At 30.2% G+C, this 18,335-nt stretch overlaps 2 protein-coding genes across 6 annotated transcripts in view; one reads left to right on the top strand and one right to left on the bottom strand.

Annotated features, from left to right (window-relative positions):
- Window positions 1-18,335, top strand: part of Oct-TyrR (Octopamine-Tyramine receptor) — a 1,169,363-nt gene that overhangs the window by 605,674 nt on the left and 545,354 nt on the right. The window lies entirely within an intron of this gene.
- Window positions 12,290-13,898, bottom strand: LOC142324822 (uncharacterized). Its single transcript, XM_075365838.1, has 2 exons — window positions 13,333-13,898; window positions 12,290-12,368 (listed from the first exon to the last, which is right to left on the bottom strand). Exons 1-2 carry the CDS (start codon window positions 13,896-13,898, stop codon window positions 12,290-12,292), a joined length of 645 nt encoding a protein of 214 aa, XP_075221953.1.

The raw sequence follows: 18,335 nt of genomic DNA, 5'->3' as shown, positions 1-18,335 counted from the left end.
TAATAATATTAAAAAAAATTTCAGACTTGAAATACAAATTAATAATGACAAGTAAAACATCTTTGGTTCACGACTTAAATTCTTTATCCATTTATATTGTACAATTAAATAAAACTCGGGTTACAACTTTACCGATTTTTTCAAGCTTTCCATTTCCCTTCGAACAATGGTATGAGGTTTAACATATTTTTTATAAAACAACTTGGGAATTTTTTTTTATTCCTCAGTAATTCTTCCCATAACCTGCTAGATCATTTTATTATTGAAAGGTGTTTTCAAAATTTGAAGAAAAAACTAAGAAAATTCATTTATTTTAGATGATTTATTCTATTAGGAATGTACTTCTCTATAAAAAGGAAAAAAATAAATAAAAATCTGATGTGAAACCTAATAAACATATTTAAAAAAATTTTTTTATATTTTTATTATTGAATTATTATTTATCGTAAAAACTTTTAAAGACTTTTAAAGAGGTTAATAATTATTAATAAATCAATATATTTAAATTACATAAAAACGTTAAAAAATATGGAGATGAATTCCGATTCGATCTGATGTGCCTTCCCCTTGTAAGATCAAAATATTTCAATAATTAAAAGTTTTATTTAGCTATAACTCTGGAACCAATGAAAATAAGTACATTTATGATACATCGTTGAAAATCTCTCAATGAGGGCTTATTACTGCAGTTAAGAAAAAGTCCAAAATTCAGATTTTTGGAGTTTGGGTTTTTATTGGACACTTTTGGTTCAGCTGATTGCAATCAAAAGGGGAACAATAAGATGTTACAATAGTCCTAAATCCTAAATTTCAACATCCTACGGCTAATATGTATCTCGCATAACTCAACATCCTACGGCTTTTGAGTTATGCGAGATACATTGGTATCTCGTGACGGCTGTACATATGTACAGCCGTCACGCCGAAACTAGTGAAAATGGATTCAGGGATGGTCAAAATGGATATTTCTGTTGGTAGCTGAAAACCGAAATTTTCCGCAATCACAATATTTCCTTTACTCCGAACAAGCAGGTAAAAATATATTTATTAATTTTGTAATAACGAATCTGTCATTGTCTTCATCCAGTTTGTGTATTGTTTTCTTTTCAAGCAGGGACATACATGTAATTTTTCATGTAAAAAATATTTTTTTAATCAGTAGTTATTAGTAAAAATTTTAATAATTGTGTCTTGGGTTTGTTAACTTGAAGAAGAAAAGTGTAAAGTGACTGTTGTTAATGAGGAACGAATATTTACCTGATTTTTGCATTTACTTACTACTTCAGGTGCTGTAAAAACTCGGTTGCATTTACTAATTCTTTAATGTCACAATACATCTTTCTGTCTTCTTATTTTTTAACTGATTTCATTATAATAAATAATTCAGTATACAGAAAGAAATTCACAGGTTACATTAAAACAATAAAAAATTCAAAACTCTAAACATTCTACTATCCGAAAGAAATTTTATACCACGATGATTTTATGATTTTTTTTGCAAAATATAAAATTGTCAACTTGCATTCATTTTTTATAATTCAATAAAAATATTTTGTGATTTATTCGAAAACTTTAATCCTCAGTTGTAATTTAAGAAAATATTTTTTTCTTAACGACAATTTTTCGTCGTGGGTTATGTATAATAGTTAAAGGTTAATGATAGTATAGGGATAGTAACGGATAACGGATGAATTATTATATGAAATACTTCTTATTAGTTTTCTAACAAGTAATATGAATAAAGAATTTTCAACAAAAAGATGATAAAAAATTAATACCGTAATAGAAAAGTAAAAATAATAATAATTAGACATGAAAAATTTTTTTCTTTCTACATTTATAAACATTAAATTTGTACGTTTATTTACTCTTTGAAATACGCAGATCACTGCTTGTAAACAGCAGTGATACCGCGTAAACATAGTTGAGTTAACCGGGCCACGTCAAGGTTACTCTTGTATTTCGTCCGCAGAAAATTTAACAATCATTACGACAAGGGTGAATTGTACGAAAGTTTTTTTCTAAAATGAATTATCTACGGTTTATCGGCTGAATCGATATAAATATATCGTTACATTACTGATTAAACTACTTTTTAACTGCAAGCTTCTTCAACAGAGCATTTTTTTTTGTATTATTTTATACTCTTTTTAAAATATTTTTAATTAAGAAATTTTTTGAAACATTTTTAAGTTATATTGCTCACTGTTCTTTAGGCTATTACCGACAATAATAGTGTATATTAACATATATCTTGAATATCCGATATGTTCGTCTGAATTATCACCTAAAGATAACAAAAACAAAAAAAAAATTAAATAACGGTTATTAATATTATGTAACAACTAGGTAAGTGAAAATAGAACATATTTAACAAAAGATCGTTTCTCGAATAGAAATGAGAAAATCGCATAAACGAGTTAACGATTAGCCTTATAGCTTTCTTGCTCCTTGCAACTGTTACCGTCAGCACCGCTGAAGCTTAGTGTTGGTTTGACAAAGGATAAAAGAACGTGATATCATTCTAAAACACTCTACTATACTTTTTGCATGAAATTTAACCCTGACTAATATATTTTCTAAAAAAACAAAGAGAAAATAGAATTCTATAAAAGGATTCTTTTCTAAAACTGAACGCTAATTTAGCGTCTTTTAATTTTGCGTGAGAGATTAAATTAGTGGTATTGTCTAGATGAAGTTCCTCCTCTTACTGCTGGTAAGGATTGATCGATTGATTTTATATAATGTATGGATTCTTCCCAGCTTTCTTAATGTCAATGAATTTCTTTTAAATTTGTCAGTTATTAAGCTTAAGGTTACTGTATTATAGTCGTTACTTCCCACCATATAATGATTACTTCATTATTCGAAAAATTACAAAAACATAATTCACATGTAGAGATATATGTACCAGATAACTACATCAAAATATCTGTGACATAAACAAATGATATATTAAATATTACTTAATATTTCGGAAAAATATATAAATCTTCGCTGACGTATGGCAGTTTTTTAACTGATTTTTCTCTTACGTGCTCATCGTTCTTTAAATTCTAATAGGGGTTGCTCGTTAAAATCGATTTAAAACCATATTACATGCTCAAATTGTCGCGGATGCGCTTGCAGTTAATGCTTATAACAGGAGGAGGAGATCCTCAACTGTCTTCATTTTATCTTAAAACAGAAATCAATTTTTATTTTTTAAGGAGAATTAATACATAACTTTGATTTATAGAACATATATTTTCAATATATATTCGTAAAAATTTATGGTCGTATGGACTTTTTCTTAACTTCAGTAATAAGCCCTCTTTGAGAGCCTTTCAGCGATATATAATAATTGGTACTTATTTTCATCGGTTCCAGAGTTATAGACAGATGAAATTTTAATTAATGAAATATTTGGATCTTAGAAGGGCAAGGCACATCAGTTTGAATCAGACTTCATCTACTTATTTTTTAACATTTTTTTAATTTAAATATATTTCTTTTTTTAGTAATTGTTAATCTTTGATTTTAAAAAGATTTTTACGGTAAATAATAATTCAATAACAATAAAAAAAGAAATATGAAAAAATATCAGAAGTTATTAATGAAGGATAAAATTTTAGGTCCTTTTCAGTCAATAGGCGTACAAGGAAGTCATGTGGTGTCCATATAAAATATTTATTTTATTTTTTCCTTTTTATAGAGAAGTAAATTCCTGATAGAAAAATATATATAAAATAAATAAATTTTCTTAGTTTTTTATTCAAATTTTGAAAACAATTTAAATAATAAAATATCAAGCAGGTTAAGTGAAAAATCATTGAGGAATAAAAAAATGTCCCAAGTTGTATTATCAAAATTAAATATCTAAATATCAAAAATATGTAAACCTTACAATGTTTTATATATTTCTATTTCATCTTCTATTCCATTGTCCATCAATGAACTACAGAATCAATTTTCAAATTACTATACTTTACTTCTTTTGTTTTGTCCCCGGTTTAGTAGTTAGATAATACTATGCTTGCTCTCTAAGCATCTGAGAAATTTTTGGTTCTAGGTTTACTTTTAAAACAACCAGCAATTTTTATTTACTGTTAAGTAAAAATCAAAAGATTTTTAATTTTAAAACTTAGGTATGTGTACTATCCTCTTTCCTACATATTTTCTGCATTCATTATCAATTAATAATTTTTGCAGGCTATGATATTTGTTTTCTTTGATATTTACCTTTAAATGAAAATTTATTTTATGTTTGTCTATGGGTTATTAAGTGAAAACGTTTTCCATTAAATGTAACTATTTATTTAACCCTTGTTCACTTTCATCAATAATTCCAGTGTAATCTATAAAATGTTCCATTTGCATACCTTCCCCATTTAAAAATAATTCTTCCAGATTTTTCGTTAGTTTTTTTGATAACGATCTGTAAATAAATATTAAACGACATCCTGGAAATCTTGCTTGAAACTTTATGTTAGACCCGTTTTTTTTCTTTCTTAATATCTTATTTTTATACAGTATTCAGATTAGATATTTTTATATCTCTAATGCTGATAATAATAATTCAAGTAATTTAAATATTTTCCCGGTCAAAATTGTCTAATGCTTTTTGTATTTACAAATCCCAGTAATATTTTATTTGCTTTCTTCAATTTTCTTTCAATTACTAATTTTAAAGCCAATATAGAACCCTTCTTCCACGACAACTTGTAAATCCAAACTAGTCTTCAGTTATAATGTACTGTAAATTTTATTTATATTATTTTACAGATTTGTAATTTAGAAACGTGAGTGAGTTAGTAGCACGGTATTATTTACATTTGTTTTGTGTGATACTCAAAAATATTCTGTGAAAAAAGATTATTCTAAGTAATGTACTGAAAAATTTCAGTTTAGAAAAAAAACCATTACTTTGCTACAAGACAATACTAGATATATAAGAAGAGGTCTATTACTCAAATTACTTTTTTATTATAATAGGCTCGGTGATACAAACATATTTAATATTTAAATTTTTCTTTACCTATTTACTACCGTTGTTTGTGTTCTCTTTCTTCGTTGCATTGTTAAAACAGTTTTTTTATGTTTTATTTTTTTTATCTTTTGAAAAATATTAATCCATTAATCAGTGTCTATTCCATTCATTTACACTGTTTTTTTCTTTCTTCTTTTCTTTCTTTCATTCTCTCATTCTGTCTATCTTTCTTTCTCCCGTTCTCACTTACAGTTTATATCAACCCCTTGCTATATAAATCGTTTCTACGTCATTTGCCCTTGATATTTTACGTACTTATTACTATTATTCACATTACACGATAAGTTTACATTTACAAACGACGTTCTCTAAATATTTTCGAGCAGCATCAAATATTGTTCTTTTTTTTCGCTTTCAGACTATTTTGAAACAATACATTCCGTTGTTGACTCTTCCAGCGAGCTATTTCTCTTTCGCAGAGAGAAAGAACATTTGCAGTTCTCTACTTAATGCGACCCCTGCTGTTAGAGAAGGCAAATATTCTCTTCCAGTTTGTGCTTTTTTATGTATTTATGTGTAGTTAGAAGTTTACAATGTAACATTCGGTTGTTTCACAGTTCATAATGTATACGTGTGTAGGCTATGTCGTGTAATCTGTTAATTCTGTACAACTGTTCTGTTTGCTGTATAACACTTCACTATTTTCTATTTTTAGCTTTTGTTAACATGAGTTTTGTTATTATTGGATGCCAGCCTAATAACAAACATCTGTTAATTGGAATCTACATTGTCTAAATACTATAATTTTTTTGTTTTTAATGTATAAAACATATTATTTCTCTATGGGAAATTATATATATATATATATATATATATATATATATATATATATATATATATACATATATATATATATATAATACACTGTTCACATAATAAATGAAAATAAATCTTAAATTTAAAAATCTAGAAAATATAGAAATCTAAAAAATGATATCAATTATGTCATTTTCTAAATTAAATCACAATCTATATATCATTATAAATTATCACAAAGCTAAAAAATATACTATATTATTTGAATTTAATTTAAGTTCATTATTTATAACATATCAAGGAAACTATTTTTTGAATTAGCGTGCAAATATATTTTTTTATTGACTAGCAGATCCGGCAATGCTTCGCTATTGCTAGATTTGAGTATATATATATAGATTAAATGAACACAAATGAAAGTTTGATAAAACATTACCAAAATGAAGATTACGGAACTTCATAAATTTAACCTTTCCCTTTTACCCTTTCTCCCTTTTCCCCTTTTCCCTCTTCATTTTCCCTTCCCCATTTTCTTTTTCCCATTTTTATTTTTTCCATATTACCTTTCCTCCATTTCCACTTTCCATTTCCCCATTTTTTCCTTTCTTTCCTTTTCTCATTCCTTCCCCATTTCTGTTTGCCTTGTTTATCTTCCATCCTTTAATTTCCCCCTTTACCCTTTACCCTTTTCGTTTTTCTCATTTTCCCATTCCATTTCCTTTTTCCGTTTTTTTATTTTTTTCCGTTTTCCCCTTTTTTCTATTTTCCCCTCTTCCCTTTTTCCATTTTTCCCTTTTCCAATTTTTCCCTATTTCTCTTTCTCCCTTTTTCCTTTTTCCCCGCGCGTAAATCGAACTGTAGTTTTTTATTCTACACTGGACACACATATCGGAAACATTGAAATGGAATCGTAAAATATTTAGTATAGCATATGCTTTTACGTCCATAGCGCTGTTTTTTTTTTAAACATGTTTTTACCTGTCACAGGTGTGATATCTTAGGTATATAAATAGTAGGTATATAAAAACACACGCGTATTCAAACGCAACGTTGTCTCAAAATTTCAAACCAATCGGTGAAGAAGTATCGGTATTTAAGATTTTGAACATACGAACATTTACATTTTTATTTATATAGTTATCAAAAACCACATTTGTGAAAAATAATTTTTCTAAATCTAGTAAATGTGCTTAAAATCTTGCTTAAGATGGTTCCTGCTAAACTAAATATGCGTTCATATTCATGATTAATGTCCATATTAACCGGGAATGGTTTATTTTCAAAAGCATCTTGATTTCTCATCCAGTAGTAAAAAAAAATGCTTATACTGAAATTAAAAATAAAATAAAAACAAAATAATAAAAAAAAAATAGTGGTTTGTTTATATTTTGGCACGAAAATTTTTTTGTAGTAATGGATCTCAAAAATATATCTCCATTAATTTTCTAAAAATTATTGAACTTTTTAATGTATTTTACAAAAGATTGGAATCGAAAACATGCTTTTTAATTTGGGATAAATATACTTGATTATATTGCAAATAAAGAAATAAAATTTCACCATTAAATTTAAACAAAACTTAACGGTAGGGAAATTTACGTAAATAAAAACAACAAAATATAAACATATTAGAAAATCCGAGTTATTTAAAACAAATTAAACCAAAATAGAAAAATATTGATTTTTAATGAAAAATAAATATGTTTTGTTAGGCAAGAAGTTGAAAACCAAAATTTGGTATTCATAGTTAGGTAATAACATATTAAAAGCGTACTACCGACGTTATTAAAATTATTTGTTATCTTTCATCGCTGTTTACAGAACAGTTCCGCTGGTTATAAAATTCCTTGGGTGGATTGCTAAACTGTATCAAGGTCTTTACGTAAAACTTTATCGACTGTTGCAAAATTCTTCCACAAACTATTTTCTTGTTAGGAAAATTTTCTTGATACTTGGAATATACACGTAGCGCACTACCATTCAAAATCCGTAAACAAATTTGTTGCACACGTTAACTTCATTTATGATATTCTTTTTTAAATAATTTATTTAATATATCTGTACATACATTACAATTTATTATCGTTAATCGATAACACTTTTCTTTTCCTGTTTAGCATCCGGAACCACCATAAATTCAGATGATGAATGAGGATGACATGTATGAACGTAAATGAAGCGTAGTCTTGTACAGCCACAGGTCGACCATTTCTGAAATGTGAGATTAATTGAATCCCAACCACTAAAGAATACCGGTATCCACGATTTAGTATTCAAAGTTAATCGATAACTAAAAAGTACAGCATGGTTGTAAAATTTTTCAAATTGAATTTAGCCCCTTCGTGGGTTATAATACCCATGTATTACTTCATATTCTCTATCGGCTTTTCATAAAAATTAGTAGCATCATTATGTTTATGTGCATGATTCATCGTATGAAGTTTTTTGATTAGTCAGTCTCCTGTTCTAAGGATATTAAATAAATAGAACCTAAAATATACCTATAGTCTTTAACAGCCGCAGGTCGACCATTTCTGAAATGTGAGATTAATTGAAACCCAACCATTAAAGAATACCGGAATCCACGATTTAGTATTTAAAGTTAATCGATAACTAAAAAGTACAGCATGGTTGTAAAATTTTCCAAATTGAATTTAGCCCCTTCGAGGGTTATAATACCCATGCATTACTTCATATTCTCTATCGGCTTTTCATAAAAATTAGTAGCATCATTATGTTTATGTGCATGATTCATCATATTAAGTTTTTTTGATTAGTCGGTCTCCTGTTCTGAGGATATTAAATAAAATAGAACCTAAAATATACCTGTACATCCACAAATAATGTTTCATTTCTATTAAATTTGTACCTACAGATATTTTTCTTTTAATTCAAATAACATTAAATCCATTGCAGTATCTTTTCTTGTTCTGTATTCTTTACTGAAATATGTGTGTGTGAAAGTGAATAATTAGTGAACAATATATGTGAATTATCTTGAACATTTTTTACACCGTCATTTTTATCTTAAAAATATTCTAGTAGATTAATTTCTTTATTTTTTTGATCTGATTTATTTCTTTAAACTAGTAATTTAATAACATCTTCAGCGATTTTAATTTGATATACTGGTGTATCTAATGTATGTTTTTCAACAATTAATCAATTTGATTGAAGAAATTTTTGTTTTGATTTTATTTGTTTTACTTATTCAATGGCAACGAATAAAAATTTAAAAAAGGTATATTAAGACAAGTAGATATCAATGTTACAAATTCACACCAAAATTGTATGTAAGAAAAACACACTCTCTCGAGAAAAAAGTATAATATTTCATGTCAAGTAATAATGTCTTATTATTGATCTCTCTTACAAAGTACTGGAAGATTAGTTAAAAAATAATGCTTAATAGAAGTATTTATAAAAGTAGTACCATAATTAAAATAAATTTTAAAAACAAATAATTTGTTGCATATAAATACAAAAAAAAAAAAATACATTTATAATTTAATTATAAAGTATAGATGCTTTGAATATTGATTTTACGTCGCTTAATAAATTTTGAATTTTCTTTAAAATGGTATTAATCGCGTGTATGCATTATCAGTAATAATGGTAGTGCTGTTTGTAGAAATATGTTTATAATTTTTTTTTTTTTTTTTAATATTTATTATTTATGACCCCTTCATATATATGTTCAAGCTACAAAAGCCTACCGTCAAGAGATTATAGGTTTTACTTCATATTTCATCATTAAAAAAAATAATAAATCACTTAATTTTTAACGTAACACTCTAACATAACTTATCAAATGTCGAATGAATTTTGAGGTATTTCACTAGTCAGATTTCTGTTACTTTTTAATATAATTTGGTTTATTATTTGAATTTTGCACATATATACGACTAAAGATAAAAAAAATATAAGATATTCAATTAACCTGCTGACTTGAACTAATGATTATTATTCATTATTTCTGAATAGAAAGGAGTATATTAATTTATTGATTTACACTATTTATTCGGGTAATTCTTTTGGCTTTGACAGCTTTAAAATTTCTCATTTAAAAGAGATATTAAAAACGCTTTCACTTAGTAATATTAATTTACTTAGAAAGTTAAACATTACCTGCATTTGGGAAAACATTACGTGCTGATAATTTTTATTTTGACTTAGAGAAGAAGATAATCAGAAACCACGATCCCAGTCTAAGAAACTTGGCATTAGATGTATATTATTATCAAGAAAGGCAGTATTATTTACACGAATGACTTTGGATTCATGTCGGGTCTACTAACCTAACATTACAGTTACAGTAATTTAACATGAAGGGTATTCAATTACGCTACCACTGCCTGCCATCAATCTCTATATTAGAATCTTTATTAGAAAATAGATTTTTGACTATTCTATCATTTCATTTGCCAAAGCTTAGTTAGCTTAATAAATTCAGGCCACCTATGACTTAATTTAGAACAATAAATATACAACAAAACTACTACTAGTTAAACTTAAAGTTTTTGGATAAATTATAATTATTTTTTTAGTTATAATTATAATTAATTATTATTTTTTTTATAATTGTAATTTATATCAAACTAGCAAACCTGGCAATGCTTCGCTATTTCCAGAGCACAAGAGATTAGATAGATGAACACAATTGAAAGTTTGTTATGGCTGCAAAATCATCACAATTATTACTGAACATTAAGAAAATTACAAAACTTCACAAACTTTACCCTTTCACTTTAGAATAAAATATTTCCAATTGTTAAAACTACCTATCAGATATAATTCAGTTTATTCTCTAAACACAGTAGACGGTTCAAAATACCCCTAACTTTCTTTCTACTGGTCAAATCGAGGTTCTCAATAGCTTTAATACTTCTCCGAACAACGTGAACCAGTGTGTAAATCGGTCCAGTAGTTTTTAAGTCTATAGAGGGCACACATACGGACATTGACTTTTGTATATATAGAAGAAGAAAGTCTGTTTGTATATTTGTTTGATTGTTTCGTAAATATCTCGACACCGGCACCAACTTCGGATATAGGTTTTGTTAAATTTTTTTTTTTTCACGTACTAATATATACTCGTATTCTGAGTATGAGCAAAATCGAACTGTAAATACATCATTCGAAATATCTCGATCCCAGCGCCACCTAGCGGATCCAAACTAATTCATAAACCTTTGCGAGCGTGCGCACAATAACTCACCAAAGTTTCATTGTAATAGGATTATTAATGGTATAGGAACGCATACTGGAAAAAAAACTAACATTCATTTTTAGTTACTTGTACAAAGTAAAGAAAGTATCGTGATCGCGAAAAATTTTGGTTTTCAGAAATCAATGGAAATATCCATTTTGACCATCTCTGAATTCATTTACACTAGTTTCAGCGTGACGTCTGTACGTACGTACGTATCTCGCATAACTCAAAAACGATTAGCCGTAGGATGTTGAAATTTTGGATTTAGGACTGTTGTAACATCAAGTTTTGCACCTCCTCTTTTGATTACAATAGACTGGTCCAAAAATGCTAGTTAAAATCTTTAACTCTAGTAATAAGCCCTTATTGAGGGCTTTTCAGCGAAATATCATAAGTCGTACTTATTTTCATTGGTTACAGAGTTATAGCTAAATAAAATTTTAATTAATAAAATATTTGGATCTTACAAAGGGAAGCCACATCCGTTCAAATTCGACTTCATCTCCTTTTTTCTAATTTAAATATATTGATTTATTAATAATTATTAACCTCGGACTGTAAAAAAATATTCAATAATAATAATTCAATAAAGCAATAAAAAATGATATAAAAAAAATATCGGAGGTTATTATTAATGAAATAAAGTTTTATATACTTTATATTTTAAAGAAAATATGTTACGTGTTTTAAAGTCGTATGGTGTTCACATCAGATTTTTATATATATATATATATAGAAGATGTATTCATTAGTATTAATGTTGTTTTATAAGCGAGTATAACTTGCTGGTAGCTATACCAACACAAATACTCAGAATGGCATAGAAACTATTTTCGAAACCAATACACGATGGCGTAGTGCTGTTTAGTAAATATTTATTTTGCTACGTTTTACTAGAGCTACATGGATGAAGAAAATTAAAATATGTATTTTTAAATAATTCTAGTAAGATCCCTTTCTCTTACCTCGACTCAGGTAAATACACTTTTTTTTTCAAAGAAAATAAATTTCTTTTCATTTCTTATTTTACAAAACATAAAAGAAAGCTTATAATTACTTCTTTTCAGACAACTAAGAATAAGTAAAATAAACTCAAAAGAGTTTTATAATCTTGAGGGTTTTAATGATAAATTTTTCTCTCCTTTTGGTTACATAAAGAATTAGTAGAAGCTTCGTAAGTTTTTTTGGGTTGTCTTTTTAATAAATAATTCTTCTAATTTTTTGGTTCTTTAACGTCTTTGAAAATTATTAAAATTACTGTACTTTTTTATGGACTCTTTTTGTTAAGTTTATTAAAACAAAACTTGTCCCTTAAGAACAGATTTAAATGGTAAAACTCGTACTGTATTAAAAACTTTCATTGTGCTATATCTGAGGAAAGATAAAATATAATTTCATTTGATTAAGATTTAATGAACATTATATTACGATGAACATTAATGAATTAGCTTAATAAATTTAATTAATTACTATCTCAGTTGCTACTAAAAATTATACAGTGAAGAAATGTATGTTATTATATACTAAGGAACAATGATAAATCTAATAACTATAATTAACTCATAAAATTTTTTAAATATAAATAGATACATATCAAATTTTTTTTTTATTTAATGTCATATTTAACCCATCTTTTCGTTACATGAATAAATTTCTTCTATAGATAACTACTTCTTTATTTAGTAAATTATTTTAATGAAATTTTTAATTTATGAATTAATTTTTTAGGACAGCGAAAAGGAGTATTCAAAACTTGCCATAAGAATAAACTGAGGAAAATCTTGCGATCATATGTATATTTATAAAAATTATATAGACACCACATGATTTTCTTGTACCTATACACATTTTGTTACATATACACATTTTTAAAAGTACGTACAATTTTATTTCACTAATAACTTCTGATTTTTTCATTATTTTTTTTTAAATTTTATTATTGAATTATTATTTATTTTTAAAAAAAGTTTACAATCAGAACTTAATAATTAATAATAAATCAATATATTTAAATTATAAAAAAAGGAGATGAAGTCGAATTTGAACGGATGTGGCTTCCCTTTGTAAGATCCAAATATTTTATTAATTAAAATTTTATTTAGCTATAACTCTGTAACCAATGAAAATAAGAATCCTCGCCATCTCCGTGACTATTAATTCCTGCAGAACAAAAGGCGTAACCTCTCTGCCATCCATGAGCCTGCTAGCAACTTTGTCAACCACTACTTCTACCTGTCTTTTAGTCAATCTCAGCGGCTTTGATGTTCTCCCGATCACCGGTCGTATACCGTCAAAAGAAAATAACGTGGCAAAGTGATCACTACCAGTTTCTGACCTCAAAACTCTCCATTGATAGAGCGAAGGATCCCAACTATTGTCAACCAATGTCAGGTCTAATACAGATCTATGACCTCTGGCTTCAAATGTATAAGAGTCGTCATTTAGACAGATCATATAAGTCGCCATCATCATTTCTGTAAAGATTTGCCCTCTTCTGTTAGTATAACTGCTACCAGCAATCGTGGCCTTGCAGTTAAAATCACCCATAACCACGGCTCTTTTCGGTGACTGTAAGATGACCCGTTGTATTTCGTCAATGTAAAGTTCATACTCAGCAATTCCAATATTAGGACTCACGTATCCAGCCACAAGGACAAAATTCGGCAAAATAATCGCTAAAATCCCCTCTCCTCTATGATGCAACTGCCATCCGATCCTATCACTGATGTTTGTTATAGCAACATCACCAACAGCATCAGCCAGCCAGTCATGACGAGCAGCAGTACCCAAGTTCGGCTCAGTAGTAATCACGATGTCAACATTCAATTCCCTGGTGGTCTCTCCCACTAAATCATTGGACAGAATACTCCTGTTGGCATTGGACAATATTATACTAATCATTTCTGGCTTTGCCGCACTTTACGCCTCCGGTGCGATGGTCAGGCCCATTACAATCGAGGCATTTGGACGCCGCTTTACAATCACGTATAAAGTGGCCTCTACCCCCACAGTTGTAGCACATAGCCGACCTATCAGGACCTCTGCACTCAAAACTGGTGTGTCCCAGCGCCCAACATTTATGATATTTGACAGGATCCGTTCTGATGTATGAGCGGCAGTGCACCCAGCCAACTCTTAGCCTTGATGCAATAAGTTTTACTGCATTGTTTTGTGTGGTAACCACCGTGGCGTTCATTGTGTTTCCATACGCTTCCCAGAGAGATGTAATCTGCAAACTTTCCCCCGTACCCAATACTTTTTCTACTGCCACCTTGACCTCACATTCCTTGGTGTCGCACAGCATATCCTTTACATGAACCACCGTTCTGCGGTCCCCCTTTGTTCTAATATTAACTTGTAGGTCCTCTGCTCTATTTCTTAGTAGGGAGGAAAATTCCCCCGCTTTCTGCGATCTATTTATTCTGACTTCAAGCTGCTGATCTCTACCCTTCCTGATAGACAATATTTCACCAGCTTCCTCCGCCTTGACCTTCTCTTTCATTGTCTTCAGGAGGTCAGCATAAGATTTTCCCGGATCCTTAACTATCACGGTTTTACTTTCTATAACCGGTGGGGTTCCCCTTCTCGCTGAAGCAGACCTGGACCTCGCTCTTCCGTGATCTCCCAGATTAGGGAGTATCATTCTAGGTAGTGTCTTATTTTTCCTAATAAGGTATATAACAATTTTTCTAACCAGAATACCCGACGGGCCAGTGGGCACGACGAAAACCGCTGACTCAGTCCTTCCCACCACTCTTCGAAGAGCTTTTATGATGTGAGAGGCCATAGCCTTCTCACTCTCGCTGGAGTCGTAAATCACCACATATTTTGTAGCATTAGTAGTAATTTTCTCTTCCTCAAGGATCGTAGATTCTTGTAACACCAGTCCCAGCATACTGGCTGTTCGGCCACAGTCCATTCAAGTCTACGAAGATGCAGTTATCATCTCCCGGTTTCAAAGTATTTTCTTGGGTGAGTCGATTCATCACCCAAGTTGACCATCGAGTGGGCAGTCTTTCTATTAACTGTTCGTCTGATAAGTCAACGTCCAATATATCCGACATCTCATTCCTATGATAGCCCTCAGTTTGTGTACCCTGGGAATTCGAGTCAGGTGCTTCCTCACTTATCCTTTGTAGTTCCTTGTAAATCTCTGTAAGTAAATCTCTGTAAGATTTTCAGGTCTAGGGAAAAGAATCCTAACTTGTCGTTCCGCTTCCTCCTTACTCAACGTTGGCACCTGTCTACCTAGCCTGGTAATTATCTTAAAAGCTTTCCCCCAAGGGTCAGTGTCTTTGTTGTAATATCTACTTGTCTAGTTGTACACTTCCCTTTTTGATTGCAATCTACTGAGCCAAAAGTGTCCACAAAAGCCCAAAAGCCAAAAAAAAATTCTTAACGACAATAATAAGCCCTCCTTGAGAGCTTTTTACCGATATATCATAAGTGGTACTTATTTTCATCGGTTCCAGAGTTATAGCCAAATGAAAATTTAATAATGAAATATTTGGATCTTAGGAGGGGAAGGCTCATCGGTTCGATCTTATTTCCTTTTTTTTAACTATTATATATATATATATAATAGTTAAAAAAGTCTGATATAAATATATATATATAGAGATAAAGTCTGATATAAATATCTAAAGTCTATATATACCGTGATAGTTAAGGATCCGGGAAAATCTTATGCTGACCTCCTGAAGACAATGAAAGAGAAGGTCAAGGCGGAGGAAGCTGGTGAAATATTGTCTATCAGGAAGGGTAGAGATCAGCAGCTTGAAGTCAGAATAAATGGATCGCAGAAAGCGGGGGAATTTTCCTCCCTACTAAGAAATAGAGCAGAGGACCTACAAGTTAATATTAGAACAAAGGGGGACCGCAGAACGGTGGTTCATGTAAAGGATATGCTGTGCGACACCAAGGAATGTGAGGTCAAGGTGGCAGTAGAAAAAGTATTGGGTACGGGGGAAAGTTTGCAGATTACATCTCTCTGGGAAGCGTATGGAAACACAATGAACGCCACGGTGGTTAAAATATTATAATATACTGATTATTATCATTACATTATACAATTATAGTATATTGATTTATTAATAATTATTAACCTCTTATTATAAAAAATTAATAAATCAATAACAATAAAAAAAAAAATCATATATAAAAAATATCAGAAGTTATTAATGAAATAAATTTTATGTACTTATCATTTAAAAATGTATTTTTGTGTAATTATAGGCGTACAAGGAAGTTACGAGGTGCCCTCATTAGATTTTTTTTTACAATTAATTTATATTGATAGATCCCCATTATGAAATATATTAAATAAAATAAAAATAAAAATTTAATTCGAATAAATAATAAAAACAAAACCAGCCACCAATGAAAATTCTAGTATGACTTACCCAAACAAACATTATTATTATTTTCCCACACTTTCACAGATTTTTTCTTTTGCCGGTGACATTCCGTAAACTCGGAGTAATTTATACCAACGAGATTAGGCTTGCTATTGTTGACTAAGTGCCTTCCGGGTAACATGGCAGGTATCAATTATCACGCTCCTTTGCATTAGCGCGTGGGTCATCCACTGGATCTTCAGTTTTTCAAAACTGTAGTGCAAAGCAGGTGGTATTATTCCCTCCGCAGATATAATTATTGGGATTATATAAACTTCTTTTAGATTACACATTTTTGTAATTTCAGAAGCAGTATCTGTATATTTCTGCAGCTGCTCATTGTGTTTACTGTTGATGTTGTTACTTGATGGGATGGCTACGTCTATTAGGTAAATTACTTTTTCCATTTTGTCAACTATTATTATATGTGGCTTATTACAGCTGATGGGTTTTGCTGTTAAAATTCCTTGGTTCCAGAAAATGTTTGCGTTGTTGTTTTCCAAAAAGGAGGCTGGCTCATAAGTATAGTAGGGCCTATTTTGAAACTCTAACTTGTATCTATTGCAGAGTTCTATGTGTATAATTTTTGCCACGTTATTGTGCCTCCGGGTGTACTCCGTTGGAGCTAGAATCGGACAGCAAGTGATTATATGGTCTATTGTTTCATTGTGTTGCATACATAGCCTATATTAGTTGTTCATATTTTCTTTAGGAATAAATTTCTTAAAATTTCTTGTTGCTACTACTTGATCCTGTATGCTACCCCTGTATATAAACCCTTGATCCTGTATATAAACCCCTCCGTCTCGAATTATAACTTTCCTTGTACAAGCCAATTATTTGAAGCTGGTTTGTCGACTACTTCTTGGTCTAGACGGTGCCTATAACTCCCATGAAGCTCTTTCCTTCCCCAATCTAGAATTTTATCTGCATTGTTCTCTTTCTTGTGTTCTACGTTGTTAGTCCTGTCGGCTAGGTTTAATGGCGTATAGTTTGGTCTGCCGCTACGATGGCTTGATAGAAGGGGTGTTGCCTGCTATGGAAGTAATCCCTTAAGTTTTCCTTTTGGCCGTAGCATAGATTTTTATTATCGAGTACTCCTCCTCCACCTTCCTTTCTCGGGAGCGTGAATCTTTCTTTTGACGAGTGGATATGTTGGGACTTTTCTTGATAGAATATTTTTCTAGCGAGTCTGTTCAACTCGTTTAACTCTGTTTCACTGCACTTTATTATACATAATACATACGTGAGTACAGTACGTGTATTACACGTACTACATACGTGTAATACATACTCAGGTATGTATTACACAAATGTGAGTACAGTACTCACGTATGTAGTAAACACAAATGCAGTACCAGCGTACTGCATTTGTGTTTACTGCCTTCATTTTATTTCCCTCATTAAGTTCCGATTTTAAAATTAATTTTAATCTCTTTTAATACGTTTTCTTAAGTTTTTCCACAATGGCTTTGTGTTCCAATTTTATCATTTGATCAGATCCTAGGTACTTGTACATTTCCTCTTCTTTCATTACTTCTATGCTACCTTGCGCCTGGTGGAACTTTCCCTTCACAACACCGTTTGTCTTGCATTTACTTATTCCTAGCTCCATTTTAATACCTTCGCTGAACATTTCGACAAGTTTGAGCAGTTGTTGCAGCTGATTTTCAGTCCCTCCATAAATCTTTAAATCATCCACATAGAATAGGTGTGCCAGTTTGTAATCTCCTGCTCGCGATTTTAAATTGTAACCGTACATTGACTCCTTTAGCATGCTTGAGAGCGGGTTGACAGCCATACAGAACGAGAGCGGGCTTAGGACGTCTCATTGAAATATTCCTCTACTTACATTTATCGGTTCTGTTTGTATTTTTCTTGTCGCACTGTTTGCGATTAGTATCGTGCACCAAGCACTCATTTCATGTCTCAAGAACCTAAT

This window comes from Lycorma delicatula, chromosome 5, assembly GCF_047948215.1.
Source record: "Lycorma delicatula isolate Av1 chromosome 5, ASM4794821v1, whole genome shotgun sequence".
NCBI lineage: Eukaryota > Metazoa > Arthropoda > Insecta > Hemiptera > Fulgoridae > Lycorma > Lycorma delicatula.
This window is presented reverse-complemented; position numbering and strand designations above follow the sequence as displayed.